General features: G+C 36.8%; 1 protein-coding gene across 1 annotated transcript in view; it reads right to left on the reverse strand.

Annotated features, from left to right (window-relative positions):
• Positions 1-26,536, reverse strand: part of nfat5b (nuclear factor of activated T cells 5b) — an 83,468-nt gene that overhangs the window by 10,123 nt on the left and 46,809 nt on the right. The window contains exons 3-9 of the mRNA XM_073835651.1: positions 17,964-17,984; positions 11,801-12,341; positions 7,534-7,720; positions 5,396-5,586; positions 5,090-5,262; positions 1,618-1,752; positions 1,479-1,531 (exon numbers count right to left, since the gene is read on the reverse strand). Of these exons, the coding sequence (XP_073691752.1) occupies positions 1,479-1,531; positions 1,618-1,752; positions 5,090-5,262; positions 5,396-5,586; positions 7,534-7,720; positions 11,801-12,341; positions 17,964-17,984 (1,301 nt within the window). The remainder of the gene's footprint in view (positions 1-1,478; positions 1,532-1,617; positions 1,753-5,089; positions 5,263-5,395; positions 5,587-7,533; positions 7,721-11,800; positions 12,342-17,963; positions 17,985-26,536) is intronic.

Consider the following 26,536-nt stretch of genomic DNA (forward strand, 5'->3'; position numbering starts at 1 on the left):
TATTTTTTTATTTATCATTTGTGTACATTTTGGACCCTTTTGGGACCCCAAAAACAGTAACATTTTTTTTAAACTGTTTTCTATTTCTATTCTACGGGGGCAGCCGTGGCCTAATGGTTAGAGAGTCGGCCTTGTAACCCAAAGGTTGCAGGGTTTCAGTCTCAGGTCTGGCATGGATTGTAGGTGGGGGGAGTGAATTACCAGCACTCTCTCCACCCTCAATACCACGACTGAGGTGAGTCCCTTGAGCAAGGCACCGAACCCCCAACTGCTCCCCGGGCGCCGCAGCAATGGCTGCCCACTGCTCCGGGTGTGTGTTCACAGTGTGTGTGTGTGTTCACTACTGTGTGTGTGCACTTGGATGGGTTAAATGCAGAGCACAAATTCCTAGTATGGGTCACCATACTTGGCCTCACGTCACCTCCTTTCCTTTCCTTTCCTTTCCTCTCCTTTCCTATTTGAATATATTTTAAAGTCTAATTTATTTCTGTGATCAAAGCTAAATTTTCAGCATCATTACTCCACTCTTCAGTGTCACATGATCCTTCAGAAATCATTCTAATATACTGATTTGCTGTTTAAGAAACATTTACTATTATTACTAATATATTTAAAACAGTTGAGTACATTTTTCCAGGATACTTTGATGAATAGAAAGATCCAAAGATCAGCTTTTATCTGAAATAAAAAGCTTTTGTAACATTATTACACGATACCATTCAAAAGCTTGGAGTCAGCATATATATATATATATATATATATATATATATATATTTTTTTTTTTTTTTTTTTTTAATTTAATTAATTTTAAATTGATCAAAAGTGACGATAAAGACATTTATAATGTTATAAAAGATTTATTTTCAGATAAACGCTGTTCTTCTGAACTTTCTATTTATCAAAAAAACCTGAACAAATTCTACTCAGCTGTTTTTAACAACATAATAATAATAATAATAATAATAATAATAATAATAATAATAATAATAATAATAATAATAAATGTTTTCTGAGTAGCAAACCAGAATATTAGAATGATTTCTCAAGAATCATGTGACACTGAAGACTGGAGTACTGATGCTAAAAAATCAGCTTTGAAATCACAGGAATAAATTACATTTTAAAATATAGTCAAATAAAAAAACTGGTATTTTAAATATACATATTTCAAAATTGTACAGTTTTTGCTGTACTTTGGATCAAACAAATGCAGGTTTGGTGAGCAGACTTCTTAAAAAAACATTAGGAATCTTACTGTTAAAAAACTTTTGACACGTGGTGTATATCAAAAATAACTAAAAACTGTATTGCATACTGTTGGTTTATCCAGGTCATTAATCTGTCACTCTTTCCATATTCATGTCAGGCAACAATCGGGGGCACCAATGTCTGTGACCTGTGCAAAGCTGCCTCTATTTTTGCCATGCTTGATCAGCCCACCCAGTCAAATAATAGACACAGCAGATGCTACGGCTTACCTGATGGAAAAACTCCATGTCAATGTCAGCCTCTGCCTTCCAGGACTTATCATCTGCTACAGTCAAATAAGCAGAGGTTAAACAGTGCACGGAAATCTGCACAGAAAAGGGCATGATACTTTTTACCATGTAGAGATACCTGAAGCATTCTCCTGGAATATGACCTTGGTTCCCTTAAGAAAGTTTTTTCCAATAATAAAGACTTCACTCCCCCCTTTAACCGAACAGCTGTGCAAACTCTTCTTGAGAATCTCAGGTACTCCTGCAGGCTGGGCTATATAAAACAGAATCAGTCGGAGAAAGAGAGAAAGCGACCATTAGGATACACAGCCAGGTAACAATGTTTCTGTGCAGCAGACCATGACTAAATATTTAGTCAACAAAGCCATATAGCCAAATCTCGTGACTAGCAAAAAACCTGGTTACTATTGCTTTGAATCCACAAAAGGAAACCATTAAGGAATTCATATTCAGAAGTGCATTTATCTAGAAATGTAGGCATGATTTACATTTCTGCTGTACAAATGGATTCTCTGTAGTGAATGGGTGCCGTCAAAATGAGAGTCTAAAAAGCTGATAAAAACATCACAATCATCCACAAGTGAACCACACAACTCCAGTCCATCAAGCTGTGTGAAGTAACAAATCCATCATGGCTTTTTTCAAATGTACTTTCATTCTGGGCCAAAATCATGGATTCATAATCCATAATAACACTTCCTCCAGTGAAATAGCCCATCCTTTGTTGTCCTCTCACATCTCTCCCATCACAAATCCACCAACATATGTGACCCTGGACCACAAAACCAGTCATAAGTGTCAAGTTTTCAAATTTGAAATGTATAAATTGTCTAAAAGTTGAATAAATAAGCTTTCCATTGATGTCTTGTATCTGAGGCTGCAAAAAAATCTAAATGCTGAGAAAATCCCCTTTAAAGTTGTCCAAATGAAGTTCTTAGCCATGCATATTACTAATCAAAAATCACATTTTGATATATTTACAGTAGGAAATTTAGAAAATATCTTAATGGAACATGATCTTTACTTAATATCCTAATGATTTTTGGCATAAAAGAAAAATCGATCATTTTGACCCATACAATGTATTTTTTGGCTATTGCTACAAATATACCTGTGCTACTTGATCACATATTGGTTTACAGCTGTTTTCACTTGTAAACAGTGCTTGATCTGTGCATATTTCTGTCCTGATTCATATGGAAGAACTTACATTATGGCAGTATTATAGATAGAAGACTCATACTTTAACCTTGGAGAAATAGTTTTAAGTTAAAAATTTCTTGATGGATTTGTTTCCAACAAACAGACAGCTATTTACTTCAATAATAGACAATAATTAATGGACTAGAGTCATTTGGATTGCTTGCTTTGGACTCTCATTCTGACGGCACCCATTCACTGCAGAGGATCCATTGGTGAGCAAGTGATGTCATGCTTAATTTATGCAAATCTGTTCTGATAAAGAAACTCATCTACATCTTGTATGGCCTGAGGGAGAGTAAATTATTAGCAAATGTTCATTTCTGGATGTACCATTCCTTTAAAATCCTAATGCAAATGTGTTTTTTGTCCTTAGGGACAGTTCACCCAAAAATGAAAATTTACACATGATTTACTAATTCTAAAGCCATCCTAGGTGTATATGACTTTCTTCTTTTAGACGCATACAATCAAGAGTTATATAAAAAATTTCTTGGCCCTGTAATGGCAGTGAATGGCTGTTGAGATTTTGACATCCAATAAAGTACATCCAACATGAAAAGTGCTCCACATGGATCCGGGGGGTGATTAAAGGCCTTCTGAAGCGAATCAATGCGTTTTGTTTCATCTGCTGGAACGTCCCTCTCTTGAGAACGCGCTTACTGTACGACAGTTGGTAGAAGCTAGAGATTCCAGAGAGCTGTCCAAGGATGTCAGGGACAAGATTGTAGACCTACACAAGGCTACAAGACCATCGCCAAGCAGCTTGGTGAGAAGTGACAACAGTTGGTGCGATTATTCGCAAATGGAAGAAACACAATATAACTGTCAATCTCCCTCGGTCTGGGGCTCCATGCAAATCTCACCTCATGGAGTTTCAATGATCATGAGAACAATGAGGAATCAGCCCAGAACTACACAGGAGGATCTTGTCAATGATCTCAAGGCAGCTGGGGCCATAGTCACCAAGAAAACAATTGGTAACACAGTACGCCATGAAGGACTGAAATCCTGCAGCGCCCGCAAGGTCCCCCTGCTCAAGAAAGCACATGTACAGGCCCGTCTGAAGTGTGCCAACGAACATCTGAATGATTCAGAGGAGAACTGGGAGAAAATGTTGTGATCAAATCAAGCTCTTTAGCATCAACTCAACTCGCCGTGTTTGGAGTAGGAGGAATGCTGCCTATGACCCTAAAAACTGCATCCCCACCGTCAAACATGGAGGTGGAAACATTATGCTCTGGGGGTGTTTTTCTGCTAAGGGGTCAGGACAACTGCACTGCATCACAGGGATGATGCAGGGGTTCATTTATCATCAGGGCCAGGGCATTGAAAATGGGTTGTGGGTGGGTATGACCCAAAACACACGGCCAAGGCAACAAAGGAGTGCCTCAAGAAGAAGCACATTAAGGTCCTGGAGTGGCCTAGCCAGTCACCAGACCTTAATCCCATACAAAATCTGTGGAGGGAGCTGAAGGTTGGAGTTGCCAAACGACAGCGTCGAAACCTTAATGACTTGGAGAGGATCTGCAAAGAGGAGTAGGACAAAATCGATATTTGCAAACCTGGTGGCCAACTACAAGAAACGTCTGACCTCTGTGATTGCCAACACAGGTTTTGCTAGTCATGTTTTGAAGGGATTATTTACCATCAGGGCCGTGATTTGCAAAGGGGTCAAATACTTATTTCACTCATTAAAATGCAAATCAATGTGTTTTTTTAGATTTTTTGTTGTTATTCTGTCTCTCACTGTTCTAATAAAGCTACCATTAAAATTATAGACTGATCATTTCTTTGTTGGTGGGCAAACGTACAAAATCAGCAGGGGATCAAATAATTTTTTTGTGTTAATATAATATATTGTGTTGTACAGTATATTGAGACAGAAGCGCCAGAACTGTATCTGATAGATTAGCACGATACTACGATATTTCTCAAAAAGCAGATCATGGAGACAATTTTATCGTCCATGATCAAAAATCGTCATACCGCACACACCTAATTCGTCTGAAAGAAAAAAATCATATACACCTAGGATGGCTTGAAAGTGAGTAAATCATTGGGTAATTTTAATTTTTGGGTGAACTATCCCTTTAACACAGTCAAATGTTACAGATGGTGTGAGGAGAACTGAAGTTCAAATCAACCTGGAATACTCCTCTACTTGCTGGTGACAACAAACAAACTAGTGCAATTCATGACAGACCTAGTAGCTTTCTTCAGTAGGCACCTGATGTTCTGCCTTGGAATCATTCTTTTTTTTGGCTCTATGGCCTTAATAATATAAACATTCATTATTCCCCCCTCTAATCCCTACCTCTCCTATGTGATGAGAGCACCAGCTGGGCTCGCCAGCAGGGAGATGCTATGAATAACCCAAAGCCACTCACTGCACAGTATGGGAGACGACGAGGTCTGTAACGTGAGCACAGAGCCATCCGGGCGTGGGATGTTGACTCGAAACACCAGCCTGGCACGGGTACTCTTCTTCTTAGATCCAGCCACCCCAATACGGGCCTCCACGTCAGCATTCCTGAGCTTCAGGATCCCCACGCAATCTACACTGCAGAGATACCCGAACGTCAGCTGGTCATTGTCATTATCAACACTTCCAACCACATTTAATCACTACAGCCGCTGAATGTAAAGCATGAAAGTCTCATGCAGTTCTACGAAGTTGACATGTTGTTACATACGCCAGAGTCATATTGCTGCTGTGATCCAGAGGCACTTCGATGACAGTGGTGCCTTCGATGTCCACTTCCCTACAGGCGGTTGTGTTACGGCCGGTAACTCTGCAAGCCTGGTAGAAACCATGGGGCTTCACTCGTCCAGCATCGTTGCCTACAAAAATCTGCAGGACCACTGACTCCTTCACACCCTCAAGCTGCGAGGATCAAGAAACTAGTGGTTAACAGAGTAACATTCATCCTTTTATCAATAGTGAACGGTAAGAACTTTAAAGGTGCCATAGAATGCACTGATACAATATTTTAAATTGTTCTCTGATATCTACATAGAAGGTATATGACATAGGAAAGGGCAAAAATTCTCCAGAAACGGTTTTACAGGTCCATTTACAACCCTAGGATTTGTCTCTAGAATGAAATGGTCTGTTATTGCCTTATTTGGAAGGTCTGTGAATATTAATGAGGGGCTCTGCTCTGATTGGCTGTTTCACAGAGCAGCACATTTCAGAAGCTCGCACATAGAGGAAATTATATATTTAATCACGAAGATCGAGCCGCTATTAATACGCGGTTCATTGAAACTGCCGTTTTGAATTAAACTGCCCATTTTACTTTCACTTCTGTGATCGCATGTGCTCTGTCTGTGTAACGTTATACTACAGCGGCAGTACTTACCTCATAAGTTTAGATGCTTGTTAGTGATGCTCAAGATCTGTAAATCATTCGCCATCTTCCACGCAGTCATCTCTCCGTTTATGTGGTAAGTGTAATCTTATGTACTGCAATGTAACAGGCCACCACTAGCATTAAGCTAACTGTGTTCCTTCAGTGGCTCGCCTTATTCTATTAGATTGCCTTATTTGTTTTCCTTGCCTTTCTGAGTAAGTTACAGACAACAACCATCCCTGCACTTAACATCTCCTGCACAACCTGGAAAATAACATTTATTTCCATGATCTGCCATTTTCGCTATTGTCCTCGCTTTGTTTTTTTCACAATAGCCTAGCTGCAGAAGTTCTGATGATTTGGCTATGCAAATGTTGGGGTGTAACTATTAATGATCGAGACTATTACGTAATAGTCGCTGTTATGTTAGGATTAGCCTATTTTTCAGTGGTCTTTTGCAAACACAAGATTTATATAAGAAGGAGGAAACAATGGTGTTTGAGACTCACAGTACGTCATGTCCATGTACAGAACTGTTATTATTCAACTATGCCAAGGTAAATACAGTTTTCCATTCTATGGCACCTTTAAAGGAACACTCCACTTTTTTTTGGAAATAGGCTCATTCTCCAACTCCCCCCGAGTTAATAAGTTGAGTTTTACTGTTTTGAAATCCATTCAGCCGTTCTCCTGTTCTGGCGATATCACTTTTAGCATAGCTTAGCATAGATCATTGAATCCTATTAGACCAATAGCATCGCGTTCAAAAATGACCAACGAGTTTCCATATTTGTTGTATTTAAAACTTGACTCTTCTGTAGTTATATCGTGTACTAAGACCGGTGGAAATGCAAAGCTGCGAGTTTCTAGGCTGATAAGATTAGGAACTACACTTCCATTCCGGCGTAATAGTCAAGGAAGTTTGCTGCCGTAATATGGCCGAAGCAGGCGGCGTATTATCAGAAATGAGTTCCCAGCTAGTTTAGCATTTGCACATGTGCTGCGTGGTATTACTGCTCCTGCTTCAGCCATATTACGGCAGCAAACTTCCTTGACTATTACGCCGGAATGGGAGTGTAGTTCCTAATCTTATCGGCCTAGAAAATTTAAGCTTTGCATTTCCACCGGTCTTAGTACACAATATAACTACAGAAGAGTCAAGTTTTAAATAGGACAAATATCGAAACTCGTTGGTCATTTTTGAACGCGATGCTATTGATCTAATAGGATTCAATGATCTATGCTAAGCTATGCTAAAAGTGATATCGCCAGAACAGGAGAACGGCTGAATGGATTTCAAAACAGTAAAACTCAACTTATTAACTCGGGGGGAGTTGGAGAATGAGCCTATTTCCAAAAAAAGTGGAGTCTTCCTTTAAGACTTGTCTAAAAATGAAATTTTCTTCACACTGAACATGCATAGTAATCTTAAAATCTACAGTATGTTCTTTTGGTTCTAGTAACTCTGTGTGACCCACCTTGATAGTAGGGAAACCCTGCTGCGTTCGGTCTTTTACAGACCCACGGCTGCCTTCTGTCAGGTATCGCGCTCTATGTTGAGTCTCAGGCTGCACCACAATCTTCAATTCCTTCCCTTCACTTTTCTGAGGATACTGGCAAGACAGTATCCCACCTTTGAGACCAGATGCTTGTGGTCCATCGGAGCTATAAATCAAAGATGGTGAACATCATATGAAAGCTACTTTAATTGTGGATTATGAACTGTTAATTTTTCCAGAAATTAAATCTCTGTCACCATTTACTCACTCATGTTATTCCATGACCTGTTTGACTTACGGCTGGAAAATACTACATGATTTTTACCCAAATATTGCCCCGATTCGTTTCAAAAGACGTCAATTACCAAAAGTCAGAGCCAGATTCAAGATTTTTAGCAGTTTGCAGTTGAGAGAATTTACAGATAATTCTAGTTAATCCATTTGGAGGACCTCAACATATATTTTGAGCCAAAGGTATTCATTTGTCATCCGTCTCCTAGCAATGTTTCAGATTTTTTACTATTTAGGAACAATTTAGTCTGCTCGTGTGTGATTCTCAGTACTATACAGTATAATTTAGTGCATAATGCCTAGTTTGTCTCTGTAACCATTTGCAAAGTTGCAAAAGGTGTACAATGCTATTTAGATTTTAAAAGTCATATATTCCAGTTTTACTTTCTTTCATGGAACATTAAAGGAAAACATTAAAGGAAAGTATTTTTAACATTAATAAAACATTAAGAAATAACATTTTTATAACTTAATAGGAATACTAGCAAAGTTATGAACAAACATCTGTTCAGTAATGTTAATAGGATGTTCATTCAAAGTTATTTAGTCTTTAATAAAGTTCTCAAAGCATCAGCAAAAGACATTTAAACATTGTTTATGAAATGCTTTTCTGAATTATTTTATTTGGACATTCTTTTAACATTTTTAAATGTTGCTACTTAGTTTCAGATGTAACATTCCTATAATGTTTCCAAAATTATAAAATGGAACTTTCCTTTACTGTTGTCTCTAATGTTCACATGACTTTTTAAAAAAGAAACTGGATGCTTTGAATGTTCAGAAAACATTCAGAAATAATGTTTTAGGAAGGTTCTTAGAACATTTTTGTTAGCTGGGAACTTCTTGCTAACATCTAGGGCCAGCTGCTCAAAATTAATCTATAAATACAATGTTGAAAATGGATGTTCAAAAGAAAAAAAGTATTATGAAATTGTATTAGATCACAAAATTGGATCAAATCATCAGTTTGTGTTGTTCACAAATTTTTTAGTAAGATTGGGATACCTTTGATAAAAAAAAAAAAAATCTGGATTATACGGATCCCAGCAGAAGGGTGGATTTCAGGAACAAAAATGTAATACAACTTTTAAACTGGCCCAAAAATACAACATTTGTAACATGTAATATATCCCTGAATCCCCAAATAGCTGTCAATTTCAAATAAAAATATTATATTTAATTTAAAATTTTAATTAAAAGAGTTTTTTTAATCATTAATTGTAAACTACATTGGCACAATCATCAGAAATGAACCTAGGGGGCCAGTTGTTTCGCATTTTGGCCATCAGATTGGATCCAATCTTGAAAATGGGTTGTTCAAAAAGGATTCTGAATTTGGATTAGTTTCTTATCCATTTTAGTTTTGATCTGGATTAAATCCTCAGTTTGTGTTGTTCAAAATGTTTTAGTGAGATTGGGATACTTAATCAAGATTATACTGATCCCAGCAGAATGGTGAATTTTAGGAACAAAAATTTAATAAATCTTTAAAACTGGTCCATAAAAATACATTTTATCATGTAATATATCCCCAAATCCCAAAACAGCTGTCAATATAAAACAAAAATATTATATTTAATTTAAAGTTGTTGTTTTTTTAATAACTGATTGTAAACTACATTGGCACAATCATCAAAGTTGGACCAGTCAGAAGTAGTTATTTGTGTAAATGCAATGCAAAACTAGAATGAAAAAAACATTGGCATTTTTTATCCCATCTCATATTTTCTCATCACCACGTCCCTTTAGGGGCTCCGCAGAGCACTATGAATCCAGATTTGGAAGTGTGTATCTGAATTTAGGGTGATCTAATCCAATTTTGCGACAAATGGATTACCTGATCCTGGATAGCAAAACATGAGATTTCAAAATCCAGATCATTCTGATCCTGATTAAACTTTTTGGACAACTGGACCATGGACATTGTGAATGTTCAGAAATAATGTTTTAGGATTGTTCTTAGAACATTTTTGAACATCTAGGGACAATTGTTCAAAAGTAGTCAGATCAGAAGATTGGATAATCTTGAATACTTCCAATAAATCCAAATCCAATCTGGAGTTTTGTGTTGTTCAAACCTGACGAACCAGCCAGAAGTAGTTATCTTTGTAAATGCAATGCAAAACTTTTTTCTTTTTTTCCATCACTATGTCCCTTTAGGGTCTCCGTAAAGCACTAGAAATTTAGATTTGATAATCTGAAAAGGCATTCATCTGCTGCTTTGAAAAACCAGCAGAAAATAGGATGGATTTCATGATCCTGGACAGCAAAGATTCCTAAATCCAGATCATTCTGATACAGGTTAAACTTTTTGAACAACTGGACCCTGGACATTTTAGAGATAAACCAGTCAAAAGTAGTTATCTGTGTAAATGCAATGCGAAACTTTTCTGTTCTTTTTTTCCATCACTATGTCCCTTTAGGGGCTCTGTAGAGCACTAGAAATCCAGATTTGGTAATCTGAAAAGGCATTTATCTGGATTATTGTGATCCAATCCAATGTTGCCTCAAAAAAACAGCAGAAATTAAGGATGGATTATCCTGGACATCAAGCATTTCTAAATCCAGGGCCCAGTTTTTAAAAAAATGTAATCTGGATCAAATTGGTCCGGATTTGAAAATCCCATGTTTTGCTATCCAGGATTAACTGATCTTTTTTACTTTTATGACAGTTTTTTAAAGGAACATTGGGTTGGATCACTGTGATCCAAATACCAAATTTCAGGATTACCAAATCTTGTTTATCATAGCCTTAAATGGAACCAACAGTGTAGTGTACTGGCTTAGCAAAGAACAACAGGTAGGCAAAATACCAGTGGCCACAAATAGCCATTGTTTGATTTAATTGTAAGAAAAAGAAACACTGCAATAAACAAATTTGACATTTTTTAGTTTGTTCTAATGTTAAATAACAAAACAAAAACAATACTGTCAAAAAGTTAAAAATCATTTACAGGACAGATACCAGCACCATCCTTGACTTTCGATCCATTTATTTGACATCTGATGGTTTTGATATTATTTTGTTGTTGTTTTTTTACCATATTTCATTAGATGTGACATGCTTCATACAGGCTTCAAATATGAAGGAATTTATATATCATCAGTAACCATTAAGTTTGTGATCATTCACTTAAAAAATAAAACTTTTTTTTATTTTATTTGGTTCAAAAAATCACAACTCAATCCACCCTTCTGATGGGATCAGGATAATCCTGTTTTTTTTTTGTTTTTTTTTTGATCAAATAGATCCCAATCTGAGTTCAAAGTTTTGAATAACCCAAAGGGCAGGTTTGATCCAAATCAAATTTAAGATTGGATTACATGGTCTGATCTTAATTCAAAATCCCTCTTTTACTTTTGAAAAACCCATTTCCAAGATTTGATCCAATCTGTGATCCAAAATCCCACTGGATTACTTTTGAAAAACTGGGCCCAAATCATTCTGAACTTTTTGAACAACTTGGACCTTGGATGTTTTAGAATAATGTTTTAGGAACGTTCTTAGAACATTCAAAAATTCAAAAGTAGTCTGATCAGATTGGATAAAATCTTAAATACGGGTTGATCAAAAGAAAAAAACAGGATTCTGAAATCAGATTAATTTGATCCAATCTTGATCAAATCGTCAGTTTGTGTTGTTCAAAACGTTTTAGTAAGATTGAGATACCTTTGATCCAAAAAAGAAATCAGGATTATACTGTTCCCAGCTGAAGGGTGGATTTCAGGAACAAAAATGTAATAAAACTTAAAACTGGATAGCAAAACAAAGGATTTCCAAAACCAAATGATTTTGATCTAGATTAGGCTTTTTGGACAACTGGCCCCTAGGGTTTGTCAATTTATGAGAGTGTAAATGACAGATTTTTTTTTTCCTTTAATTGGATTCAATATCTCCAACAGTTTTTATGAATGCCATGTGGCCCAAAGTGTACCGTGTAACTAAATGACTCACCTTGCTTTGGAACAGGTCTTGCTGTCTGGGCCAAGTTGTGAGAGCACAAAGTGTGGGCCTTTGGCACTATCTGCATCAAAGACATCCATGCTGGCTTCCTCAGCTGAGACCGGCTTTGGCCCGGGTTTCTGTCGTGGGGTGCATTTACGGGCCTTGCGGGGCACTTCAGTGTTGTCATTGTAGGAGCTGGAACTCACAATGCTGAAGTTGGACACCGAGTTTTCCATCCAAATGCTGTTACTCTGCTCTGAATCGAGAAGCAGCTCATCCTGGCAGGACATGTGGCTGTCATCGAACAGGTCCTCGGGTGGAGGCGAGATGTTGAGGACAGAACGTTTGGAAGGTGTCATCTGGTGTTGCTGCTGGGTCTGCTGGCCACCTTTTTCTCGGCCGGGAAGCTTGTTTTCCGCAACCAGGATCTCGGCTTTTCTTCGACCGCTAACATCTCCCGGCGTGCTGCTTTCTGGAGCTGAGGTGGAAGAGGTGGGAAAAGCACTGCGAGGACTTCCCATACTCATAGCAGAAGAGGCGGATGAGGCATCTGTAGTGTGTACAATTAGACAGTGAATAAAGGCATTGACAAGGTATCGACATGAGCCAACAGTCCCAGTCAAGTCAAGACATTTCTCATGATTGCTTTTTATCTTTTTTTTTCCCAATAGTTCCTGTTTTTAATCTTTCACAGAGCATTATCTATCATTAGGGCAGATGTGAAAAAAGCAGTTGAAATGCTGTGGAAATAAATCAACAAATGACGGGAGCAAAATGATCATGCTGAATAACATCTGTGAAAAAAGAAAAACAAGCATTTCATGTAGAGTTACTGCAGAGCAGGGCATGACTCTCCAAGACATTACGCACAGCCCGCTAGCCATAATATCCTCTCATGTCTTGGGTTTTATTTAAGCATACATTGGAAAATCTACGGTAAATGAGCCCTTGCATTCGACCCTCAAAAATGGTTACATGGCATATGTTTTAATATTTGTTTCCGGTTGAGGGTCTACATCTCTCATCCAGATGTGTCAAATGATGCAAGCAAATTCTTATACAAATTTGCACAAATTTTGATGGGAGTGAGCATAGCCACAGAAACAACATAAACCAGTGTCTGACCTATGATGCAGAAAACTGCAGAGCATTTTGTATGCAGACACTCCCTGCTTCAGAGAGAAATTCCTGGAATGAAAATGAGACAACCAATGAGTAATAAAAGCTGACCATTAAAATATATTAAAATGAAGAAGGCTTTGTTCAATTTGATGTTTGCTTTGGGTGCATCTAATGGCATTCTGTATTAATTTGCCTTGAAAATCCGGCCACAAAACATCCACACCTCATTTAAACAAATGGATGAGGTAACTATACAGTAGCTTTAAAGAAACATAAAGCCTGTCTGTGGCATAATGTATGAGACCTTTTCAGTATTTTTGTTTGTTTTGCATAAACATGCATATGTGCGTTAAGAAATTGAAATAGTTTGAGAAGATATTTCACCCATCATCATCATTTACTCAATATAAGACTTGAGCTTGTCTTCAAAATAAATGTTTTTACACATTTTGTTTGATATTCTCTCATAATTCTTGTCCATCCATTTAATACCTACACAAGCAAAACTTTGACACTTTAAAAATTGAATAATGAGGTCATAAAAAAATTATCTATAACAATTGAGTGGTTTAATCCAATGCTATTAAGTTTAGCCCATTGTTCCCCTTGAGTCAAACAAGCACGCTTTTACCAATGTGACTCCGGGCCACAAAACCAGTCATCATTTTTTTAAATTGAGATTTATACATCATCTGAAAGCTGAATAAACAAGCTTTTATTTGAAAATCTAGAATCTGAGGGTGCAAAAAAACCTAAATATTGAGAATATTGCCTTGTCCAAATGAAGTTCTTACCAATCAAAAATTACATTTTTACAAATTATATTTACGGTAGAAAATTGACGAAATATCTTCATGGAACATAATCTTTACTTAATATCCTAATGATTTTTGGCATAAAAGAAAAATCAGGGTCCAGGGCCACATATCTGATGAGCCATATGTATGTGCATTGATCAACGATTATATGTGAATAAAAGAACAAACCTGTCATAAAGCTATTGTGTTTCTTTCAAAGACTTCATGAACTTTTTGATGCATCAAAGTTTTGTTTGTGCAGGCTTTCAGTGAATGGACAGAAAGGATGAGAAAAGATCTTTAAAGATCTTTAAAAATTGTTTTACAAAGATAAACGAAAGTCTTATAGGTTTGGAATGAAATGAGGATAAGTATCATTTTTGGGTGAACTATCTCCTTTACAGTGAATAGGATATATATTTTTTTAACACCAAATCTGTTCTTCTGCATGACGTTGAGCTTAGATGAAATTAATCAAAGTGCTTTGGGGCCAAGCACCAAAAGGATCTGAAGTACATTGCAAAACTAGGATGGTTCATGAGTTGCATCATGGGTGATTTTAACCAGCAAACTTTAGCAATCTAGATCTTGAAACAAACCGCACTGCCACAACTGTGACAGCTGCCTAATGAGACACAAACATAGAAATGATCTTGCTGCTATAAACAGATAGTTTGACACAGAAATTACAGTGGTGGCCAAAATTATTAGAACACTAGTATTTTCAGGCATTTCCATCTTTTGCTGTAGTGTGTCAGTAGAAAATATCAGTTTATATTTCCAAACATTCATTTTGCCATTAATTGTAATAATCCAGTGAGAACAAACTGAGACACAAGAAATAAATCCAGAAGAACTGTTGCAACGAAAAACTATGCGCAAGTGCACCTAGAGCAAAAGCTTCTTCAAATGCAAAGGATGGTCACACCAAATGTTGATTCAATATAATTAATAGAAGCTAAGTGATAAAGAAAATCTATTTATGACATTATTTTTACAGCATTTTTACACAAGTGCCTAAAACTTTTAACAGTACTGTAGCTTTGCAGGTAGGTATATTGAAGCATCTTGGAGACGTTGACACAGTTCTTCTGGATTTAGTCTGTCTCAGTTTGTTCTCGCTGGATTATTTCAATTAATGCAATTAATTAAGTTTATTTTGTTTCTTCATGTCATTCCAAACAGACTGGATGATGATCCAGACTCTTCGTGCAAACAAAAATCTCACTGGATTATTACAGTTAATGCCAAAATGAATGTTTGTACATTCATACTGATATTTCCTACTGACACACTACAACAAAAGACAAAAATTACTGACTTTAAACCATTTTTTAGCTGGTGAAAACACAGTCAGCCCTCATACACCTGGTGCAATGCAACGTCAGTTGTTTTTTGGTAGTTTCTATCTGACGCAGTTGTCATTTTCACATCCAGTGCTACATTGTATAAACAGCAAATGCACTTGTGCCCATCTGTTCACCCATGGGTGTGTTGGTCTGAAAGCGAGGTGTGTTCAGGTGCATTGTTGGCTATTGCTATTTTGAGGCAACTGAAAATGATTGCGCCATTGACCAACTAAAACCTGGTCTAAAGTATATGGCGTATAATTTTTTATTTTTTATTTAAAGGGGTCATCGGATGCAAAACTCACTTTTACATGTTGTTTGAACATTAATGTGTGTTGGCAGTGTGTGTACACAACCACCCTACCCAGTGGTATCTTTTTCATCTTTAAAAGTAATAACCCCTTTTTAAAATCAGGTCATTCTCTGAAACAGTCCAACTCCGGTGCAGGGGAAGACAACAATGTCTCAGATTGAGCGATTGAGGTGTTCTGTTGTTGGATGTAATAAATAAACATAGCAGTAGTCATTTAATCCCGACATCTGAGCTGCTGAAGATGCAGAGGATAACGTTACTTTCGTTTTTAAAAAGGAAAGTGCCGATCCTGATCTACATATGTGTCTACATTTGTGTGAATCGCTCCTGATGCAGCTTCACCCACAGCAGAAGTGAGTATAAGGTTTTTTTTATGCATCTTTGCATACAGCCTTTCTTAAAGGTTTATTTTAGCTGTTGATGTACTTAAGAATATATATTTGCGGTATAAGTGCCAAAAACCATCTCAATATATTTGTACAGCTCCTCTTTTAGGAGCTCTGTCAAGAACAGGTCGATTTTGGCCCATCTGAATAATATTCATGAGCCTCTCTTCTGATTGGCCTGTTGTTTTCTGAGTGACGCATGGCCAGGCCAACCACAGATAACTACTGTCATGTATGCTGTAGCCTGCTGTGGCTTTAGAATGTTTTAGAATGGAGTTAATGTTTTTTGTAAGCTACGATTGCAGTAAGCTATGTAACTATTGCTTTAGTAAAGCCTCTTTCACACTGTGCGTTGATTCTGGAAAATTGCCCAAAAGTTCTGGGAAGGTTCCCGGGGTGGGAACCTAGTAACGTTGCTGGGATCAGTCCCGGAACGAGCGCTGTGTGAACAAAAGCCAGAACCAATGCCATAAAGGCTGTGTTGTAGTGATGATGCACGTTATTGTGCGACTCTTCACAACGAAAAAATTTGTGAAAACTGACTATCGTTCGGCACTTTTCAGTTTAGTGCAACGTAGGCGTTGCATTACATGTCTTTACAGGATCTTTACGGGTTGTGTATAAAGCACGCACAGATTCCGGAAAATTACTTTGTGAATGAACCAAATCAAACAATTCCGGAACAAATCATAGGACACATTATCCGTGTATTTTCCGGAATCGCTGTGTAAAGAGGCTAAAGCTGACGGGCCACTGGTCTTTTACATTAATGTTGATCGGAAGCCTGTGTAATGATGTAGTTTCCTGACATCCATTGACTGAACAGCATTTTCTCGACTTGTTTTTGTGTTGTTGTTCAGCAATGGCATGGACACGATGTTGTCTGGGGATTTGACAAAAGGAAGGTGGGATGGTGGTTGGTGCTCAGGGTGACTGAAGGCGGTGACTGAGTAGATCGGACGTCACATTTTTACGGAAGTCACAGCGCCTTGTAAAAAGGCACAGCTACTTTATGCTGGCTTTGTGTATTTTACTGTGGATTGACTGTTTTGAAACTTACAGTATATGGTAGTTACATAGCCCCTAGACCTTAGTTATCATGAAAAAAGCCAGGAAATTTCGGTTTTGACAATATGGGACCTTTAATAATGTGCTTGTTGGCAAGTTTCGCCACTAAACATGGCTAAAGTAAACATTACGGCTCATAATCCCACATCAGAGAGGGGCGGGGCGAGCAAAGCTAATTTGCATTTAAAGGGACCATGCAATAAAATGAGTTGAATTTTTCCAGAGCTGATTTTGACAAGGTAAAAGGGTGTTTTTTTTACACTACTATTAAGAATTTTTAACCAAAGTATGTTATAGACTTTTCATTAAGACCCTAAAGAATCATATGAACTTGTGGAAAATGGGCATCTGATGACCTCTTTAAAGGGCGCAATTGTATTAAGCACCAATAGGTGCACAACGCGAGTACACTCTGCTTATTACACACACAGGGATGTACAGCAGCACACAAACATGCCAACTATTGAAAGGATTACAATGTAAAAGAGTATTATTATTGTGCACATAAAGCCTCATAGATGATCTTTAACCTTGCACACAAACAGATCCGTTTCCTTTCTGGAGAAGCGTTCAGTCTTTGCTCTTGCAATTTCCGCCATGTACATAGCAAATCTGGCATGGTGCAAGTGAAACAGGCTTTTAAAGGAAATGGGAAATGAGACTCTAATTGGTTTATTGCACGTTACGCCCAAAACACACCCATGACTCCTTGAGAATAGGTATAATTGTTTTGGACCATACGTCTGGCACGCTGACAGTTTTTTCCGCCGTTAACCTAGAAAAAGCAGAATTCAGACACGCCCTCAGTGCACCTGCGCCATGTGCTTCAGACAATGCGCTTAGATTGTTAAAATAGGGCCTAGTGTCAGTGGTGCTTAAGTATCTTCCTGATGCAACAAAGGGTTGAAAAAAATATTACAATATTACAATAAAACTGGCAAGGCAATACAGCCAAAGAAAAACTGGTTTTGTTGGAATTTGCATCTTTACTATATAGAAAAGACTGTGCAATATTTTACGACAAAATTGGCAAGGCTGATCATGGGAAAACTAGTATTGTTGGATTCTGAATCTTCAACTGAGAAAAGATTGTGCAATATTTTACAGTAAAATTGGCAAGACCAGCCATGGGAAAACTGGTACTGTTGGATTCTGCATCTTTACTTTTGAAAAGATTGTGCAATATCTTACAATAAAATTGGCAAGGCCGACCATGGGAAAACTGGTATTGTTGGATTCTGCATCTTTAGAATTTGAATGAGTAGCAAAAAAGGTGACTAGATGAAACTGTCCCAAAACAACTCAGAGATATTCAACAGCATAGAGCTGATGGTGCTTGTAGGTATCGTCCTGATGCAAGAAAGTGTTGAAAAGATTTTACAATATTTTAGTATTTTAAAAACATGGAGAAAAACATTATTGTTTGATCCCTCCTTTTTACTTTACAGCTTTTCTTTTTAAAGTAGGTGGTGCTGTCATGAGTGCTAAAGAATTTTAATAGGCCAAAAAACGGTCCAAAAACCTTTGTCTAAGTCATTCTAAGACTCATACAGTAATAACAAAAGTAATGGAGATGGAAATGTAATAACGCTGTACATATCTACCTGTGGTGCTTGGCCCCTTGATAATATTCTTTGTTTGAAAAAAGCCTGTGAACCTATATAACATAAAAGACTTATTGAAATGAGCTATTAAGCTTGACATTCATAAAACAAAGTCACATTCTAAATGCTGCTAATTCTGAATTCTGCCTTGTAATCAAATCCATAAACCGTTGATTTGTGGGTCAATTATACCTTTATATAAATTTTCAGAAATACTTTCTAACCGAAATGGCCTTGAAAGAACATTACATAAAAACATCATCAGTCTGGTGCCAGTGTTTACATTTGGAAGACTGTAGTCTAGGCTAAAATATTAATATCTAGGCTAATCCACGTTCTAGTTCTGCCCAGTCCAGTCTTCTCATTCCAAATGCTCAAATATGTGGGAATAATGCCCTGTTGCAACAAGCGGCATTATACTAACACCGTTTCGCAACTTCTTTAATTCTGTGGAGAAAGGATCATGAATAAAAACATTCTGAAAGAAATTCAGGAGTAAACTTCATTGCTGCATCCTGCAAAGTAAGATGTTAATCAAGTGCTTACAAGGCATCCAAATGATTTTTTTTTAAATAAAATACTCAAACGTGAACAAAAATATATTTTTAAAAAATCTAAACAAATATCATAGTCAAACATACGGCAGTCAAACATGCACAAACTGAACCTTGAAAAACATTTATTTCTTAGAAGTACAGTGTAGTTTTTCCTTGTTCATGTGGAATGCATTAGAATTTATTACATATACAACACATACACAGTAAAAAAAGATTGAAATCATATTAAAAGACAATTAATCCTCAGTAATATTATCAGCTTAACTGCACTCACACCATTCGATGAGAACTGTTGATAACAACACTATTATCTTCTGAAGAGCTGCTTTACAGATGAATTTGTTTTCTAATTGATTAATTTTAATGTGGCTTGACTTCTTATACATTTTCCATCCTCAACATTTACCATGAAACCTTAATAGCTCATATGTAAATAATAATGACAGATGATGCATAAACAATTGTTTAGTTTCTACAATACTGGTCTAAATACAAGACTTGTATCCACCTTATTCTTTAATGCGGAAATAAAGTTATGGGCGTTTGCACTACAAACCGGTGTGTTCATAATTAAGACAATACGTTAAAATAATATGGTAAGACACACCAATTTGCAACATCAAGCAGCAAAACAAGCTGTTTTGTACAGCTAAAAATGGCTGAACGCGGATGAAACAGGAAGCCAGACCCATAAAATTTACCAACAGCTGTGCCCACCCTTACGGGAAAATTAAGGTGGATAGACAGAATGGATTAATTTAACAACAACGATTTAACAGCAACTGTAACAAAACCTGTTTAACATCCATCAAATAATACTCTGACATGAATGATTTGCATCCACTTTCAGCATTTATCCCCAAACATAAAACTAATAAGCTTCATTTATGCTTTCCCTTGCTATTTATGCAGAATGTATATGCATATATGTGACCCTGGACCACAAAACCAGTCATAAGGTTAAATTTGACAAAACTGAGATGTATACATCATATGAAAGCTCAATAAATAAGCTTTCTATTGATGTATGGTTTGGTAGGAAAAGACAATATTTGGCCGAGATACATCTTTTTGAAAATCTGGAATCTAAGGGTGCAAAAAATCGAAATACTGAGAAAATCACCTTTAAAGTTGTCCAAATTAAGTTCTTAACAATGCATATTACTAATCAAAAATTACATTTTGATATATTTATAGTAGGAATTTTACAAAAAATCTTCATGGAACATGATCTTTACTTAATTTCCTACTGATTTTTGGCATAAAAGAAAAATCAATAATTTTGACCCATACAATGTATTTTGGCTATTGCTACAAATATACCCCAGTGACTTAAGACTGGTTTTGTGGTCCAGGGTCACATATATTCTCATTTATGAGATTTGTTGTTGTTTCTCACAATATAAACAGTTTAAATGAATTATTTTAATAGGATTGATTAAACTGCTGCATAAATGCAGCATGATAAATATGAGGACACCTGCATGCACAGGAAGTGTGGTCAAGACGTGCATAATTAAATCAGGAAGAAATCTTTCCGTGTGCGAAATACTGTCCGACATGAACAGGTGACAATAATAGCAACCACAAACCATCCCTTTATATATTTATTTATTTTTTCAATCTATTGAAATCATCCTTCTTTATAAACCAAACCAAATCAGACATGTTGTGTCAGTTTCAACCATTTGATTGAGTCTGTTAGCACATAAATCATAAGCATTAAAAATTTGGTCAAATGAATTATTTTTCCATCCTCATTTTCATTCTCGGTCGCAAATGCTCCATCAAGACGAGAGAGAAACGATTTGCCAGTTTGTCATCTGATACAGCGACATTTGAGTCATCTGCTCCTATGTTTGTGCAGAATTGTTAATGAAATTAATTGAAACCCTGTTCTGGCAGAGGACTACAAAGGCAGAGTTTTTCATTACGCATTATGTTGCAACCTCTTGGCAGGCGCGCAACAATACAGACACTGAAACAGAGCGTCTGTCTTTTCTGCCTCTTTAAAGGATTAGTTGACTTCCAGAACAAAAATTTGTAGATAATTTACTCAACCCCTTGTCATCCAAGATGTTCATGTCTTCTTTCTTCAGTCGTAGAGAAATGATGTTTCTTGAGGAAAACAGTTTAGGAATTATCTCCATATAGTGGACTTCAATGGTGTCCCCAAAGTTTGAACTTCTAAAATGCAGTTTAAATGCAGCTTCAAAGGGCTCTAAACAATCCCAGCCAAGGAAAAAGGTCTATCTAGCGAAACGACTGGTCATTTCCTAAACAAATTGACAATTTATATACTTTTTAACCTCAAATGCTCATCTTGTCTCGTCTCTGCGATGCGTACTCTGTGTAATCTGTGTAATTGAGGTTAAAAAGTATATAAATTGTCTGTTTGTTTGAAAATGACTGACCGTTTTGCTAGATAAGACCCTTCTTCGTCAGCTGGGATCATTTAGAGCTTTTTGAAGCTGCATTAAAACTGCATTTTGGAAGTTCAAACTTTGGGGCACCATTGAAGTCCATTACATGGAGAGAAATCCTGAAATGTTTTCCTCAAGAAACATAATTTCTTCTCGACTGAAGAAAGAAAGACATGGACATCTTGGATGACAAGGGGGTGAGTAAATTATCTGTGAATGTTTGTTCTGGAAGTGAACTACTCCTTTAAGGTGGCTGAAAGTGGCTGCAAATCAACTATGTACAACAGGTTTGAAGACCAGTGTGACATCAACTTTGATAGGAATTTGGGAACATTCATATGGGGAAATGCAGGTGGTTAAATAAACTCAACAGATTCATAATTATTGGATAGTAACAGATATTTATATATTCAACTTTAGACAATCTGTGTCACAGAGTTACAAGACCCCCTCTGATTCATTAGTCTGGCCTCCATGTTTTTGACCGCACTGTACTCTTTTACTCGGCAACTGGCCAGCTTAACACAGCAACCTGAGTGTGTTGTGTTATACTGAGCCCTCAGAGCTTTCACTATTGATAGAAACCGTAACACAAGCCAACAGGGGCCACGAAGGGCCAAACTAAAATGTAATCTGTATTCTCCAATGGAGGACACACATTCCTAGAGGAGGAGCAGTGAGAGAATTACACTTTTATTGATTTAGGCAGCAGAATTCTTGCAGCTGATTCCATCCCAGAAGAAAAATAAACATTTGAATTCAATTAGACTGAAATAAAAGTTAATAATAATAAAAAATAATAGTAACAGAATCATGATTTGGGTCAAGCAAGTCATCCTGACTCAATACGAGAAAGAGCTATGGTCAAATTAGTGGGTCCCATGACAGATTGAGAGTTTCAGTTTGAGTTTACGAGGCGGGCAGGGCAGTACAACATAGAAATGGGGAAAAATGAACTAATCTCAATAGAGAAGCATATTGTCTTTATGTACTCTACTGGTCTACTATTATTGTTTTTGAAAGTCTCTTATGCTCACCAAGGGCCAAATTAGCGTTAGAGCACAATTCCACAAAAGCGCTGATGGGAGGGGAAAATTCTGTGTGATTTACTGACAGTGCGCATATTAAAGACAACAGACGCAGCCAGATCATTTTCATAATGACTAGTGCAATCTACCAAGAGCAGCACAAAATACTGCCTGCTTTGAAAGGCTCCTATTATGCTCTTTTACAAAGTCTTTATTTTGTTTATTTTTGGGGGGTGCACTAGAACATGCTCTCATGCTTGGTGGTTTGAAAAATGCATTATTTTTTACATAATTTACATTATTACAATAGCTTTCTCCCCAGCCTGGCACAAATGGCTCGATTAGTTCTGGGTTTGATGAAGGTCCGCCTTCCGAAAAACAAAATGTGTTGTGATTGGTTAGCAGTCCCACTGCGTTGCAATTGGCAAACAGCTTAGACGGCGTTTCAGTCGTGCCACGCCCCTTCCCAAAGCAGCAAGTTCCGTGTACAACTGTGAAAGCTAGATTACAGTGATTTTAAATATGGATATTTTTCTTACAAAAACACATCGGATCGCTAAAGAAGGCTTATACTGGCTTTTGGACTGACAGAGGGAAACACTTGTCTATGCCGTTCAGTCTATGCCGTTCTAAAACTTGGGAGTGCCAGGATTATTTTTAATATAACTCCTGATGATTGCATTCAGCTGAAAATAGGAAGTCATATACACCTAGGATGCATGGAGGGTGAGTAAATAATACGTTACAGTAGTGTTGGTCCAATCATCAGCAGGGCTCGCAAAATCGCTAGCCCGACGTCCCGGGGCTATTGTGATTTCCAGTCGGGCTACCAAAATGTTTAAGTAGAGGACTCCTGCAGGTCCCTAAAAACTTTAAGGACATGAAAAGTTTTAAATATGTTAAATAGTATAAGAAAAGTCCTAATTATAATTTTAAGAGGGCTTACAGTTGGGGACGGAAAGACGAGAATCGCGATAGGGCTGGATAAAACTTCAAAAGGCAATGATGCCATTGAATAAATATGCGCACTGCAAGTTTCAAAGTCAAAACGCAGCATGGATGTATTTATATGAATGTATCTGAAGGGAACCTACAATCCTCAGAAATGAGTCGTTGACACACTGGCTAAAATTCAAAAAGTGAAAAACCATAATAGGACCCCTTTAAGACATGCTTTTATTGGGCTTTAAATAATAGCCTTAGCTGGTTTAAGCTGGAAGTAGCTGGTTTTAGCTGGTGGTTTTCCAGCCTGACCAACTAAGACCAGCCTGACCAGCCTGGCCAGGCTGGAAAAATGGCCAAAACCCCTCTAAAACCAGCCTGCCGACCAGCTATGACCAGCTAAAACCAGGCTGGTTGACCAGCTAAAACCAGCCAACCAGCCTAGGCTGGTTTTAGCTGTTTTTTTTACCAGGGAGGGCAATTCCCAGTATTTTGACAAGCGCAAACATTAAGAAATTACATTGCGTGGTTCATTTTAATACTCTCTTCCCATACATTTTGTGTCTGAAAGGGAAACTCCTACAAATGCATATTAAGGTCAGTAAGGTCAGGTGCAAAAATAACTGTGTCCACACCTTTTTTTGGTGTGAATTCTTTACAGTGCGTCTTGAGTAAATCCTGAAAGTCCTATCTTGACGCCAAAAGATGGTTTGATCAAAAATACAGTAAAACCTGTACAATTTTTAAATATTATTACTATTTCAATTAACTGTTTTCTATTTGAATGTATTTTAAAATGTAATTTAGTTCCGTGATCAAAGTTCAATTTTCAGCATCCTTATTCGTCTTCAGTGTGACATGATCCTTCAGAAATCAGGCTAATATGATGATTTGATGCTTAAGAAACACTTCTTTGTTGCTAATGTTTTGGTAAAAATTGTGACACACTGCCATTCGATGTTTGGCGTAAGCCTAAAAAATAAAGAAACAAATACTTTTATTCAATTCATTTTATCAGCACAACTGCTTTCATTGATGATAATAATAATGAATGTTTATTGAGCAGCAGCTCAGCATATTAAAATGAATTCTGAAGGATTACGTGACACTGAAAACTGGACTAATTTTTTTTTATTACATTTTAAAATATATTACATTACACCGTTTTTAATTTATAACAGTTTTACTCTTTACTGTATTTTAGATATTTTAGAACATACTTATTTTTAAAAACATTTAAAAAAAATCTTAATTATATGAAGGTTTCGTTTGTTTTTGAGTTGAGTTCAAAATACATTTAATAAACAATTTTGATGAAGAGTTAACACTTTACATATGTTTCATAAAAACATATGGGCAAACTGAATAAAAAAATAAAAAAGTTGCATTTAATGGCTTAATATTAAAGGAATTATCGTCACCTTAGAATTATAAGGTTCTATCTGCATTCTGAGCACTTTTGAGATACTGAGCTTTAAAATGTTTGCATTCTATAGACTTCTGTAGATAGAACCATTTTTGTTTTCTAAATTAAAAGGCTCAAAATGTACACAGCTTACAAAAGAAACATAAAATAATATAAATAACATTTACATTTATTCATTTGGCAGTCGCTTTTATCCAAAGCGACTTACAATTGGGGAGAACAACAAGCGATTCATCCTAAGAGTCAGATCAAAGCGGGAAGTGCTGGAAAATACCATATATCAGGCATTGTTAGATGAGTACATGCTAGAAAGACAAGATCAAGAAAGTAATATTTTTTTATTTTATTTTTTTTTATTGGGTCAGATAGATTTGAAAGAGAGGGGGTTTTAAGCAGTCGTTTTAAAACTGTTAAGGAGACGGCATTCCGGATAGGTGTGGGAAGATCGTTCCACCAGGCAGGAACAGTGAACGAGAATGTTCTGGAAAGTGATTTCATGCCTTTCTGTTGTGGTACAATGAGGCGTCTTTCACTAGAGGATCTCAGACTTCTGGAGGGGGTGTAGATGTGTAGTAGTGAACGGAGGTAGGCAGGTGATGAGCCGGTGACTGTCCTATATGCCAGCATCAGTGTCTTGAATTTGATGCGTGCTGTAACCGGTAGCCAGTGTAGGGATATAAAGAGAGGTGAGATATGGGCCTTTTTCTTTGACAAATAAGTTGTCAAAGAATAAAAATATGTGAATAGCTCAATTTTGAAAAAGATGTTAGATAGAACCTTATAATTCTAAGGTGACGATATGGAAAATACATGAAAAGTCATCAGAAAAGAACAATACAGTACTTTGCAGCTATGTTTAGCCATAATTCAGGCAGTGTAAAAGAGAATAAATAAAAAAATAAAAGGCTAGGATTAGATGGCAATACAGTGGTTTAAACAAAGGTGAACCCAAGTATCTGCCCTGAGCACAATAGGAAGACAATGTTTGAAAGGACATGAATGTGGCAAAAAGAATTGTCCCTCACAAAAAAAAAAAAACAAAAAAAAAACGCAAATACAAAACCATGTAAAACAAAACAACAGACAAAGAAGTCAAAAATAACACAAAACAACAAGCAAACAAATGTGAAACAACAGATCAAATATCAGAGTACAAGATGATTACCAAGAACATTTTCAACAGAACATATACACAAATGAAATATTAATTAAACTGGAAGAGAAAACAGCCAGCAGAAGCAAGTCCAATTTGCAGTCAAACCTAAAATCCCACAATGAAATTCATTTAAGCTGGAAAATACGTCACCTTCCTTCAGCTGCAGCCAGCATGTCCTGCCTCGTCAGAGGGATGCATTTGGCTGCAGTTAGGTACAGATGTCCAAAGGCAACAGACTTCTGGTTTACAGAAACTCACCCTAAACCTGGGCACTTTGATAAAGGGGCAGAGTAAAAGAAACTAAAGTGAATTGCATTTTGAATGTACAAATAGGAACTCAAAAGAAAAGAGGGAGTAAAGGAGTGTTTTCACTGTGGACAGTTTCTTTCCACACTGTTCAATGCAAGAATAATTGCCAATTAAACATGCATTTCTGAGAATATATGTTGTATGTTCATTTTTCCCTTTGGAATTTTATACCAAAGAGATTTTAGATTCTTTTTTTATTTCTTTTTGTGCCTTAAATATTTTTCTGAGCAAAATCGGACACTGAGCCAATTATGTTCATTCACAA

This window comes from Garra rufa, chromosome 3 (assembly GCF_049309525.1).
Source record: "Garra rufa chromosome 3, GarRuf1.0, whole genome shotgun sequence".
NCBI lineage: Eukaryota > Metazoa > Chordata > Actinopteri > Cypriniformes > Cyprinidae > Garra > Garra rufa.